Source organism: Lynx canadensis, chromosome A2 (genome assembly GCF_007474595.2).
Source record: "Lynx canadensis isolate LIC74 chromosome A2, mLynCan4.pri.v2, whole genome shotgun sequence".
Taxonomy (NCBI): Eukaryota; Metazoa; Chordata; class Mammalia; order Carnivora; family Felidae; genus Lynx; species Lynx canadensis.
The window spans coordinates 105,187,018-105,200,633 of record NC_044304.2 but is presented as its reverse complement, the minus strand read 5'-3'; the positions used below and the strand labels follow the sequence as shown (position 1 = coordinate 105,200,633).

The 13,616-nt window shown below is 38.3% G+C and overlaps 1 protein-coding gene across 1 annotated transcript in view; it reads right to left on the bottom strand.

Moving 5' to 3' along the window:
- Window positions 1-5,841: 5,841 nt before the first annotated feature.
- SCIN (scinderin) overlaps window positions 5,842-13,616 on the bottom strand; it is a 79,795-nt gene continuing 72,020 nt past the window's right edge. The window contains exons 13-16 of the mRNA XM_030308033.2: window positions 13,367-13,488; window positions 9,340-9,417; window positions 7,303-7,363; window positions 5,842-6,668 (exon numbers count right to left, since the gene is read on the bottom strand). Coding sequence (XP_030163893.1) covers window positions 6,541-6,668; window positions 7,303-7,363; window positions 9,340-9,417; window positions 13,367-13,488 — 389 coding nt within the window. The 3' untranslated portion in view covers window positions 5,842-6,540. The remainder of the gene's footprint in view (window positions 6,669-7,302; window positions 7,364-9,339; window positions 9,418-13,366; window positions 13,489-13,616) is intronic.

The following is a 13,616-nucleotide window of genomic DNA, read 5'->3' as shown; positions in this document are numbered from 1 at the left end:
TACTGGTATGTAGTTTTTCTTTATGATCTGTTTCTTTTTGATATCGGGGTAATACTGGTCTTATAAATGAATCAGGAAATGTCTTATTATTTTAATCATCATCTTCTATTATCTGGAAGAGTTCATATAGAACTGATTTTATTACTTTCTTAAATGATAGAAATCACCAGTGAAGTTCAGTTAGGCCTACGCTTTTCTCTGCTAGAAGGTGCAACTAAGAATTCAATTGCTTTAGTATACGTACACATTGCTATTTATGTGGCTCCACTCCTTGAGTTAGCTTTACTAGTTTCTGTCTCCTAAGGAATGTGCCTGGTCATCAATGTCAAATTTACAAGCATAAAATTACGTTTCTTATTTTCTTTTTAGTGTCCAAAGGTCCTGTGGCAATACCCCTCGTTTTCCCCTGATATTAGTAATTTTTCCCTTTTTCTGTGTTAGTCTGTATTCATCATTCCCTTCTCCCTGCTTTCTTTGGATTTAGTCTGCTCTCCTTCTGGTTTCTTAAGGCAGAAGCTTACATCACTGACTCAAGGCCTTTCTATTTCTCTAATGTTAACATTTAATGCTATGTTTCCTTTTAAATACTGAGTCGGCCATATCCTACACCTTTTGATAGGCAGCATTTCAATTTTCACTGAGATAAAAATATTTCCTCATTTCTCTTGTGATTTCCTTTATCCAAGTATTTGGAGACTAGGCAGATATTTCCCTGTCGTTAATATCTAGTTTAATTCCACTGTGGTTAGAGAACATAGTTTATATGATTTTCCAATACCTTAAATTTGTGGAAATTTGTCTTCTGGCCCGGAAGGTATTATTTTCTCTCTTGGTGAATATTTTAAATGCCCTTAAAAAGCACAGAGTTATGTTGCTATTATTGGTGGAGTATTCAGTATATATCAGTGAGATTAAATTAGTTGAGAATGTTGTTTGAGACCCCTGTATCCTTACTGATTTTCTTCTTTTCTACCAGCTACTGAGAGATGATTTCCCTATTACGATGGAACTCTGTGTTTGCTTCATTATTTTCATAGTTTCATTTACACTTTAACTTCTGAACCACACGAAGTTGATCTAGGCACATACAGTAAAATGTGGATCCAACCTCCCCTTTTTCTTCTCCCAGAACCAAAGTAGTTCATCATTAATATTTTTGGTAGTATGGTAAGGATGGTATTTAAGAGAGAAAATTATTTTAGAGAATTTGTAAAATATATAGCATACTTTAAAAAATCTAATGTAAGCCTTTAAAACTAAAGAGAAGAAATCATAGTGGAAAAAAAAGTAAGACAGAGCAAGAAAAAGTTTCAAACATACACTTTTTGAAGTACGACATATGTATCCTCTCTCTCTCTCTCTCTATATATATATATAATAAATACTATTATTCTTTCCTTTATTTTGACTAGAATTCCATCTCTCTGAATAACCTGTACAATACAGAAGTTATTTTCCTGAGGGTTGATGGGGGTGGGGAGAGGGGAAAATGGGTGATGGGCATGGAGGAGGGCACTTGTTGGGATGAGCACTAGATGTTGTATGGAAACCAATTTGACAATAAATTATATTTAAATGTTTTTTTTCCAACGTTTTTTTATTTATTTTTGGGACAGAGAGAGACAGAGCATGAACGGGGGAGGGGCAGAGAGAGAGGGAGACACAGAATCAGAAACAGGCTCCAGGCTCCGAGCCATCAGCCCAGAGCCTGACGCGGGGCTCGAACTCACGGACCGCGAGATCGTGACCTGGCTGAAGTCGGACGCTTAACCGACTGCGCCACCCAGGCGCCCCGACAATAAATTATATTTGAAAAAAAGAAATGGACAAAAAAAAGTTTTTTTAAGCCAATTCTCTAATGGTCTTGCAAAATAAAACAAATACTAACAAAAAACAATAGTTGATTTTCTTTTTTTTTTTTTTTCAACGTTTATTCATTTTTGGGACAGAGAGAGACAGAGCATGAACGGGGGAGGGGCAGAGAGAGAGGGAGACACAGAATCGGAAACAGGCTCCAGGCTCTGAGCCATCAGCCCAGAGCCCGACGCGGGGCTCGAACTCACGGACCGCGAGATCGTGACCTGGCTGAAGTCGGACGCTTAACCGACTGCGCCACCCAGGCGCCCCCAATAGTTGATTTTCTATAGGTTCCTTGTTTCCTTTGTCTTTTACTCAGTTAATACCACAATCTGAATTCTTATTTAAAACTGCTGAGAGGGTCACTTGGGTGGCTCACTCGGTTGAGTGTCCAACTCTTGATTTTAGCTCAGGTCATGATCTCGTGGTTGGTGAGTTTGAGCCCTGCGTTAGGTTCTACACTGACAGTGTGGAGCCTCCTTGGAATTCTTTCTCTCTCTCTCTCTCCTCTCTCCTCTCTCTCTCCGTCTCTTTCTCTCCCTGTCTCTCTGCCCCTCCCCCAGCTCACATGCATGTGTGTGTGCTCTCTCAAAATAAACAAATAAACTTTAAACAAAAATAAAAAGTAAATAAATAATATTCCTAAGATATGCTACTTCTGGCTAGAATACTTATTTCTGGTTAGCACTTTGTTTTACAGCATTCACTAAATTTTGTTTTCTAGTCACATATTTCATACAAAAATGTGTGTGCTATAATATTTGATGCAAAGAAAGGTCTATAAAAGCACTAGTGTCTGAGGGGTGCCTGGGTGGCTCAGTTGGTTAAGCATCCGACCTCAGCTCAGGTCATGATCTCAGGGTTTGTCAGTTCAAGCCCCACTTCAGGCTCTGTGCTGACAGCTTGGAGCCTGCAGCCTGTTTCTGATTCTGTGTTTCCCTCTCTCTCTGCCCCTCCCCCACTTGTGTTCTGTCCCTCTGTCTCTCAAAAATGAATAAATGTAAAAAAAAGGTTTTTTTTTAAAGCACTAGTAGCTGAGGAGTAACTTATATTTGTTTTGGTTTTTCATCCCAAAAATCTTTGAGGAAATTCAAAGAGAAGAAAGAAATCTAAGATTCATATTAAAAATTAATAATAAGTGGGGTGCCTGGGTGGCTCAATCGGTTAAGCGTCTGACTTCGGCTCAGGTCATGATTTCACAGTTCGTGGGTTGGAGCCCCGCATGGGGCTCTGTGCTGACAGCTCAGAGCCTGGAACCTGCTTCTGATTCTGTGTCTCCCTCTCTCTGTCCTTCCCCTGCTTGTACTGTGTCTCTCAAAAAATGAATGTTAAAAAATTTTTTTTAAACAAAAAAATAAAAATAAAAAAATTAATAATAAGCAATAGTTCAAGAGACGCAGAAAATTATGAAACTTTTATAGCTATCAATTTAGGCTATATACAACTGTATTTTAAAGCCAGAAGACTAATTTCTACAGGGCTTTACACATAATTGGAGTTTTAAGACTACACAGCACCATAGATCAATGACCCTTTTATAATCCACCAATCATCTTTTTACAGGTGGACAGGTTCCCCTCCCCTCATAATGACTTTACATGATTTGCAGGTGTTTGTTCAAGCCATATCAGCTTTGGGTATGAAGCTAAAAAAAACAACTCCCTAGCTCAGTCTTTCCAGGTAATTTTTACAAATCCTCTTTTTCCTATCTCGCCACCAGGTGCCCTTCCCTTTACTAAATGTAGAGCTTATAAATCCTGATGTAGCAGCTGTAGTTGCTGGTAACTTCTGTGGCCGCCTCCAGTGTTTTAGCTGGGCACGCTGCTCATTGGATACAACCTCCCCATAGGGCTTGTGCTGATGACGTGTGGCTGTCTCCTTAGGTGTCACCATCTCTGCCTCGGGTACGTGGGTTTAGGATTTAGGAAAGCAATGTTTTCATAGCTCAGGCTTAAAACAGCAGTTCTGCTTAAGATGTATTTATTCTAGTCCAGTGTTGAAAGGAGAGAACCCTGAGGGCTCTCCCTGCTTCTTTAGAACTCAGGCATGAGACAATGCTCCCAGCTCTGCACCTGTGCACTTGGAATTCCTTGTCCCTGGGTGTGACCACAAGATTCATCCCTCCCCGTGTCTATTCCATGTTTGAATATCATCTACTTCACAGGGACTTCCGGAACCACCCTATTAAAATTGCACTCTTCCCCCCCTCACCTAAGATCTCCTGTCCTCCTTCCCTATACATCTTCCCTCCACAGAATTTATATTCTAATATATTTTATAATATACAGTGGCCTCAACCTAGCCACAGGGAATATTCCAAGATCCCCGGTGGATGCCTGAAACTATGGTTAGTACAGAACCCTATATACACTGTTTTTTTCCTATACGTACATAGCTCTGATAAATTTTAATTTATAAATTAGTTCTTGCAAGAGCATACCAACAATAACAGTATAATAGAACAATTATAACAAGATACTGTAATAAAAGTTATGTGAATATGGGCTTTCTTTCCCTCTCTCAAAATACCTTAATGCACTGTACTCACCCTTCATCCTGTGGTGATGTGAGATGATGAAATGCCTACGTGATGCATTGAAGTGAAGTAAAAGGTGTAGCCACTGCGTCGTAGCGTTAGGCTACTATTGACCTCCCGCGTATGCACCAGAAGGAGAATCAGCTGCTTCCTGACCACAGCTGACCTCAGTTAACTGAAACCATGGAAAGCAAGACTGAGCCTAAGTGGGGACTCTGTATCCACTTGTTTTTGTTAGCTTCTTCCCTGGAATATAAACTCTGTGACAGTTTGGACTTTGTTTCATTCATGTTGGATCCAAAGTGCCTAGAATAGTGCCTGACACCAAATAGACGCGTAATAAAATTACGTGCTGAATGAAGGAACAGTGCCTGGAAGCGTGGCTTCTCATTGCTTCCTTAGCACTCGCACAAGCTGCAGGTCCCCACAAGACTATTTACTTTTCAGCCATAATGGTACTGGGCTCACTTCTCCACGCCAACCCACACCAGGACTCAGTCTGAAATGCGCACGCCATTCATTCCGCACAGAGAGAGTGTGAGAATCTTAGATCACTCCTTGGCTCTGATTCCCCTTTCCATGGAAATGTAGCTTCTGCTCCTCAATGAGCCACCTTCTGGCCTACTTCCAAAGTTGGCTTCTACTTTACTGGATCTCCACCTTCTACCCCAACTCCTTTTTTGGGGGTCTGTTAAATGATTTAAACAAGGAGGCCATTAGACTGAGGTGGCTCTAATGCTGTGGAGACCTATGTAAGCAAACCCAAATTCAAGCCTGTAAATGCCTCAAGGTTACAAAATCAAAACCTGAGGACAACCAATCACAAACAGCCAACTGGACTCTAAGCCTAACCAGTCAGTAATATCCTTACTTTGCTTTACTCTTTCTCTATAAAAGTCTCTCCCTGAGTTCCTTCTGGTAGAGTGCTCCTAACTGCTTCTAGTCTGGCACTGCCCAATCTGGATGGATTTTTTGCTCAAATAAACTCTTGAAATGTTTAATATGCCTCAATTTATCTTTTAACAGGGCCCAGGTTTCAGATGCACAATATATTTAAAATCTTTTTTAATTATGTAACTTTAGAAAGGTTGTTTAATTTTGACCACTTAATGAGGATGAATAAGAAATATTAAATTTGAGGAGTGCCTGGGTGGCTGAGTCAGTTAAGTGTCTGACTTCGGTTTAGGTCATGATCTCATGATTTGTGAATTTGAGCCCCGTGTTGGGCTCTGTGCAGACAGCTCAGAGCGTGGAGCCTGCTTTGGATTCTGTGTCCCGCTCTCTCTCTGCCCCTCCCTACTTTGTCTCTCTCTCTCTCAAAAATAAATAAACATTAAAAAAAATTTTTAAGAGAAAGATTAATTTGTATTTATTTGTGAATAAAAGTATTTAACCTTAAAACTAATTGTGTAATTAATTTACATGTCATATTTGAATAAAATGTCACAACAAAAAACCCTTTCAAAGAGGTTATTTTAATGATGAAAGACAGCATGAATAAATTTTTTTGTACATAGCCTTTGTGGTATCAAACAAGCACTGTCAAGTACGTATATCTAGGTAGACTGTTTTGTCATGAAAAAGCTGTGATTTCAAAGTTTTTTAAAAAGGCAAACATGGTAAAGTTACTCTTAGGAAATGACATTTGGGAGTTAATGGTGTCAGAGTCATATTGGCTGAAGAAGCAAAATAACAACAAACTTTTAAACCCCCCCTTAACATCAACCTCACCACAAATATACTATCCTTTTGAACACAACTCATAGGAGAATAGCCTCAAAGGCATTACGGCTACTTCTCTGGCATATTAAAGAAAAAGTTTGGCTAATGGCTCCTGATTTATAAAATTCCCTGATAAACTCCCCTAGATTATGCACAGATTTCATATAAAAAGATATAAATCCCAGTTTCCAGCAGAGCTACTCTTGGTCCATAACAAAAATTCACTTTAGGTTATTTTAAAATACTAACATAAGAAAATTCTAGTTAAAAAGAATTTCAAACCAATATTAGGCACAAAAACAATAGCCATACGGCTGAAGTTAACTTTCTAAAGTCCAACAAACAACAAAAACCTTCCTTCCCCCAAAACAGCAATGGGACAGTTGCGCCATAATATTTGTTTGGTTTTTCCTACAAAAACCAGTTTACCACCGGTGGGAATCCCAGCCCAGGAACCAGCCCGTGAATGTGGGTGGTTCATGGCCCTGTTTTACGATGACAATTGGTGTCCTCTTGTCTCTTCCAGAAGGGTCTGTCTCAAGGTACATTTTGGCTATAAAGAAATGCAGAGACATACACATTCGGTTAGTTTTGATTAACCTAAAATAACGACGGAATGAAAAGTCTTCCAATTAAAGTAATGGATCAAATGTTCATTGCCCCAAAGTAGCCAGATACTGTTCCACATGAACAATTCCTTATTGATTTCTCTCAACTGCTATGGATTGCACATGAGCGTCTCATGACTGCCTAAAAATAAACCAAACTTTAAAGAATAATCCTTACGGCATAATTATTCTTATACTTTTCAATAATAAACAGCAGCTGTGCCTGAAAGAACAGCATTACTCAAAAGGAATTTTAAAAGATCTAGGTTATCACAGTTATAGAGGTTTCAATAGTAGTTCAGTGAATTTAAATAATAATAATAAAATATTATTTCAGTGAATTTAAATTTTTCAGCACAAATTGATGTAACCATATTCTACATTAGCTAACATAACCTATTTTTCTCATTCTGAAATTCTTCAGTTTAAAAAATTTCTATTACTCTTTAGTTGTGAAAGTCAAAGCTTATTAGAGTCTCCTCAGTTTGAATGTGTAGTTTTGAAAACTGTGCTGAGAAGAGCAGTCAGGGACTTAGTCATAACCATTCGGGGTAACAGCCTCCATGGGATCTCACTTACCAGACTTCAGAGATTCTGTTCTCTCGACTTCATTGGCATCTTTGCCAACCCAAATAAAAATCTGAAAAATCGAACAATAATCATATGTAGTGTTTGGGGAGTACTGATTCGGCGCAAGCCCTCAGGAAAGTGCTTCTCACACACCATTCATTTATACTCTTCACCACAAGCCCTGGAGTTAAGGATGTGGACAAGGAGGTGAAGAGAAGTTACACCACTTTCCCAGTGTTTTCCGTGTTAGGAGACACCTAAATGGAGAGCCAGCCAGTTTGACTCCAGATTTCACATCCTGATATTCCGTGTTTACATAGTATTTTCTAGTTTATAGACCTTCTCAGAACAACATATTGGCCATCTTCTGTACCCACTCCTGGAGAAGGTAAGGCAGCCATTATCTCCATTTTAGTATTATCCGGGGAGGACCAGGCTTAGTTTGTTTGTGGGAACCTCAGACTCCCTTTAGGAATATTTGACTTAAGCCTATAGTTTACACCTATAAAACTGTATCCTGTAACACTTTGGTAAAAGTGCTATAATGTTTAGTATTTAAATATTGAGTTTTTTTTTTTTTAAACTGATGTAATTATATATTCCGTACATATTCTTCTTGTCAAATGTGTAGGTTGGGAACTTCAGTGCTGAAGCATTCTCTTGAATTACCTTATACTTAAATCACTTTAGAATAACTTGTTGGCAGAGAAATGTTGGTCAAATTAGTTTTGGTTGTATTCTAATTCATACTGAAAGTACTGAAATATTTGCTTGCAGGGCACAGAACAAACCATGACATCATGGTAATATAAATGAAAAATGTGATTAAAAAAATAAAATGTAGTAAGGGAAATATTCTAAAGTATCCATGACTATAGAATTGACTACAAATGGAGAGAATTAAATTCTTCTGAATAAGGAAATGTCATTCTCATTTTAATTCTTAACACACAAAGGTGTTTTGACATGCGGTTTTAAATTTCGTATCTAGAGCAACCTGGGTGGTTCAGTTGGTTAAACGTCCAACTTTGGCTCAGGTCACAATCTCGCAGTTTGTTGAGTGCAAGCCCTGTGTCGGGCTCTGTGCTGTCAGCTCAAAGCCTGGAGCCTGCTTCGGATTCTGTGTCTTCCTCTCTCTCTCTGTCCCTCCCCCACTCGTGCTCTGTCTCTCTCTGTCTCTCAAAACTAAATAAGCATTAACAAAAAAATTAAAAAAAATAAATTTCATATCTATAAATAAGTGATCCATTCACCTGGGGAGAATCTGTAGTTAGGTGCCAAATTCAAATATGATTATTTCTAGACCAAGAAGCTAAGGTGTGAAATAAACAAATGGCTTTAGCAATTAAGAACAGATCTGAACGTAACAATTAGCAGGGTTCACTCTAAGACTAGGCCTAATTCAGATGCGGGTTTCATAATTGCTGTATACACTTTAATTCCTAATATATTTATTTTTCCCTTTCACTATTTAATCAGTTTACATAAAGGTTTAAAAAAAAAACCCACAAAACCCAACTCTCAGATATGGCATGCCAAATCCCCATTCGTTGTCTCCCAAATAAAGATATATATAACAATAATGTATTTTACTGTGTAGATTCAAAACTATCCTGCATCTGTTTCTTCCCCAGGGGAAAGGTCCCCTATGACTTCATGTCAGATTTCAAGAAAACTTCTGAATCTCTCAGTCTTCCTCTTGGCATTGCACCTCCATGGCATTGTACCCACTAATGCATTTATTAGTTAAATGAAGAGATGAATGCATGAATAAGTTAGGAGTGAAATGAAAAATAGTAGTGGGTTTTTTTTTTCTTTTCCTAAAACTATACAGCCACAGATGGTAGCCATAGAATTATTTCCACATTAGGAAATAAATTTGCTACAAGCACCAGTTTTACCTTTTGCCAGACTGTGTTGGGTCTTTTTCAAACACAGCCTAAATCCATAGGTCCATTTATTATTAGACTTGCCATTTTTCAAAGCTGGTTTTGTGAGTTCCCAGCTATAAGCACACTCTCTTCTTACCATCAAATATAGTTTTACCTGTTCCCAAGCATCCAGTAACATGACATCATCTTCTGCCAAATCATCCTGGGTAAACTCTCCTGGAACTTCTTCAATCTGAAATGTATGAAGAAGCTTTATGATCCAACAGTAGAGCAGTAATTTTTCTAATATATAGGATATGAATGTATTGTATTCTTTTGGAGCACCACAAAAATAAAGTTTGCTAGTTAGTTTTTTTTGTTTTTTGGGGTAATAAAGATTATTTTTTTAATTTTTATTTTTTAATATGAAATTTATTGTCAAATTGGTTTCTATACAACACCCAGTGCTCATCCCAACAGGTGCCCTCCTCAATGCCCATCACCCACCCTCCCCTCCTTCCACCCCCCATCAACCTCAGTTTATTCTCAGTTTTTAAGAGTCTCTTATGGTTTGCCTCCCTCCCTCTTCAACTTTTTTCCCCCTTCTCCTCCCCCATGGTCTTCTGTTAAGTTTCTCAGGATCCACATAAGAGTGAAAACATATGGTATCCGTTTTTTCTGCATGACTTATTTCACTTAGCATAACACTCTCCAGTTCCATCCACATTGCTACAAAAGGCCATATTTCATTCTTTCTCATGGCCACGTACTATTCCATTGTGTTTATAAACCAAAATTCTTTATCCATTCATCAGTTGATGGACACTTAGGCTCTTTCCATAATTTGGCTATTGTTGAAAGAGCTGCTATAAACATTGGGGTGCAAGTGCCCCTATGCATCAGCACTCCTGTATCCCTTGGGTAAATTCCTAGCAGTGCTATTGGTGGGTCATAGGGTAGATCTATTTTTAATTTTTTGAGGAACCTCCACTCTGTTTTCCAGAGTGGCTGCACCAGTTTGCATTCCCACCAACAGTGCAAGAGGGTTCCCGTTTCTCCACATCCTCTCCAGCATCTATAGTCTCCTGATTTGTTCATTTTAGCCACTCTGACTGGCATGATGTGACGTGGGTAATAAAGATTTAAAAAATTGTTTATCTGTTTAGTCATATATCACAAACTGATGGAATCTTGTCTGGGAAGCACAGTACTTAATATCAACACTGCACCTGAATTTCCTAGGTAGGCTACAAACAGTCTGACCACAGCTCTATGACAAGCTCTATGACAGTCCTTGTGACAAGCTGCTTCACGGATTTCTGTCACCTTTGTAGTCCCTAAAGGTATTTGAGTTTATGGTCTAAGTATTAAGCTGTCTTTTATATTGTAGGCCAAGATTATTTTAATAAGATCAGTAGGTCTGGTCATTTTTTAAGTTGACAATTTTTGACAAGATGATACGACATAATATTCTGTAAGCAAAGTTTTATCATTATTATTTTAAATGTGTTAAATTCTGTTCTCTATAGTTAACATCAAAGGATACTCGGGAGGGTTAGTTTAACGCACCCACTACCAGTGGGCAGGTATTAATCTGAAGTTCACAAAGTTTAAAGGATTCTGGATAAAGAACTCTCCTGATATTTAGGAAGGTGTGGTAGATTGGACTCTAGTCCCTCTGCTGTGTGACTTTGTGGTACAGTCCAGTAAGTGGAGGTAACCTTGTCTTTGGCCAAGTCAATTAGTAAATTTGACTCATCAAGGGCCCTCTTGTACTCCTGGGCTGAGTCATGGGAAAAACAGGCATCAATGGAACCACAGCCCAAAGGAGAATCTCCCAGCTGGGCCCAGCCTAAGTAAAGCTGGCCCCAGGCAACCTGGAGCTCTCTGAGCAGAATACACACTTGTCGTAATCTGATGAGATTCTGGACTGTCATATAAAAAACAAACAAAAACTATTTACCAAAAGCAAAAAGTTAGTTTATATTGTTCTTACAGAATTTTTACCAACCACATAATGATTTATAAAAGCAAAAACCTAAAATATCATTTACTCCATGTCAGGCACTATTCTAATCCTTTATATGCAAGAACTGATTTAATATTCACAACAACACTATATAGTAGATACTAGGATTATCCCCATTTTATAGATGAGAAAACTACAGCACAGAGAAGGTAAATAACTAGCCTAAGGTCACACAGCCAGTAAGTAAGTGATACTGTACCTGCAGACTGGTTCTAAAACTTGTGCTTTTAAGCAACATGCTCTGCTATTTTATGCAAATCTAGTCTAAAGCCAGCTTTCAGCTTGTGATGATAAGATCAAAAACTTGCTAGTGACACTACTTTTCCTTAAATTGTGAAGAGAATAGCCAGAGTTCCAAAAATCAAACAAGAAAATGAGTAGGTGTAGAGAAAAAGTATATTTCCTTTAAATATGTTCATGACAAAAAAAAAAAAACCCACAAAAACTAATAGATTTTTTCAAGACTGACTGAGAACAAAGCCTAGATATTATTTTTGTAAAATATATCTTCATTTAATTTTAGCAATGTGAGCATGTTAATTTTAGCTATGTGAGCAAACCATACTAGGAAATTATAGAAGGATTAGTTGAATAAGAAGTTAGTTGGATGCCACATAAAATTAACAGTCAAAAGAGTAAAATAGATTTTTTTCTAACAAGTTTCTAAAATACAGGGATTTCCTAGAAAGTAGGTGAGCAACTATGGTGTCCAACAGCCAAATATTTATCAAAACTCTAATTTTAATTTAAACCTTTAATATTTAGGTCAAATCACTTCACTGTTTCAAGTGAACATGAGCAGTTTCTTCTTCAAAGCACTCTTTCAATAATTTTTTTAATGTCTATTTATTTTTGAGAGAGAGAGAGAGAGAGAGAGAGAGAGAGAGAGAACAAGAGGGGGAGGGGCACAGAGTGGGAAACATAGAATCCGAAGTAGGCTCTAGGTTCTGACTTGTCAGCACAGAGCCTGATGTGGGGCTCAAATTCGTGAACTGTGAGATATGACTGGAGGATAAGTCAGACACTTGACCAACTGAGCCACCCAGGCGCCCCAAAACATTTTATTTCTAGCAAGCAATGTACCTGGGAAAAGACTTAGGCAATTTTCATGTGTGTGTGTGTGTGTGTGTGTGTGTGTGTGTGTGTGTATTGAAAAACAAAGCTTGTATTCACCAGGACATGGTGACCAAACCTTGAGATCAAATTTTATATAGGAAAGAAGTTTGTCCTTTAAATAAAAAATTTACACGAAGCCCTCACATGTCAAACAGAGAAAACCAAATTTTTATGGTTGAAATGAGATGAGGGGCTGCACTCCAAAATATTTTGGAGCCCAGTATAAAATCAGTCTTGTACACAAATACTTTTACTTTGAAACATCTGGAACTTAAAGCCTGTGAATGAAATAAAACATTTTTGCTGATTTCAGTTAATTTGCAGGTGCATGTATAGCTTTCTCTGATTCTGCTCAATGATCATAATATTTCCATAATATTTTTATTCAGTCAATGTGGTGAAACTTTTAATCCCTGGGAAATTGAAGTGCAAAACTGACATAGTCTGATCACAAACCACTATGGTTTCCCACAGAAAGTATCAAATTATTAAATTAGTAAATCCAACCATATGCATATTCGTATCACAACAACCTCATGTTGACACAGGTGCAAAGCAGCTGATATTTTTATGAGCAGTTTGATTTATATAGTACTTTACAGTATTCCTATGCTTTCACATCCATTACATCATTGACTCTTTTTTTTAAGAATGTTTATTTAATAATTTTGAGAGAGAGTGTGTGTGCATGCATGCACATGGGGTAGGGGCAGAGAGAGAGACAGAGACAGAGAGGGAGAGTGAGAATTCCACACAGGCTCTGCACTGTCAGCGCAGAGCCCGACATGGGGCTCTTTCTCACAAACCATGAGATCGTGACCTGAGCCGAAATCAAGAGTCCGAGGCTTAGCCAACTGAGCCACTCCAATGCCCCACATCACTGACTCATTGACTCTTAAAGCGACCCCGCATAGAGCTAAGATTATCACCTGTTTGCAGACAAGCAAGCTAAAACTGAGAATCAGAGCACTAACATGGCTAAAAAGTGTCAGAGCCACACCAGAATGCCTCTCCCAAGGTCGTTCAGTTCTACTCCCATGTTCTGCAAGACACTCACAATGAATCTTCCAGTTTTGTTAGAGCAGCCATAAAGCCGAGGTGGATGGTCTTCTGCCTGGGTTTCTAGCAGTGGAGAAGTCTGGTAGCCTTTTTTCCCTCCAAGGGAATTCCAAAACTCCTCTGTGAAAAATACAATGAGTTACTGAATGCTTTTCCAGGAGCATGGAGTTGGTATTGCTTTACATTAACCTTGACTTTAATGTTAAGAAATTACTTAAATATGACAGGTACCATCACCCACTTTTGCA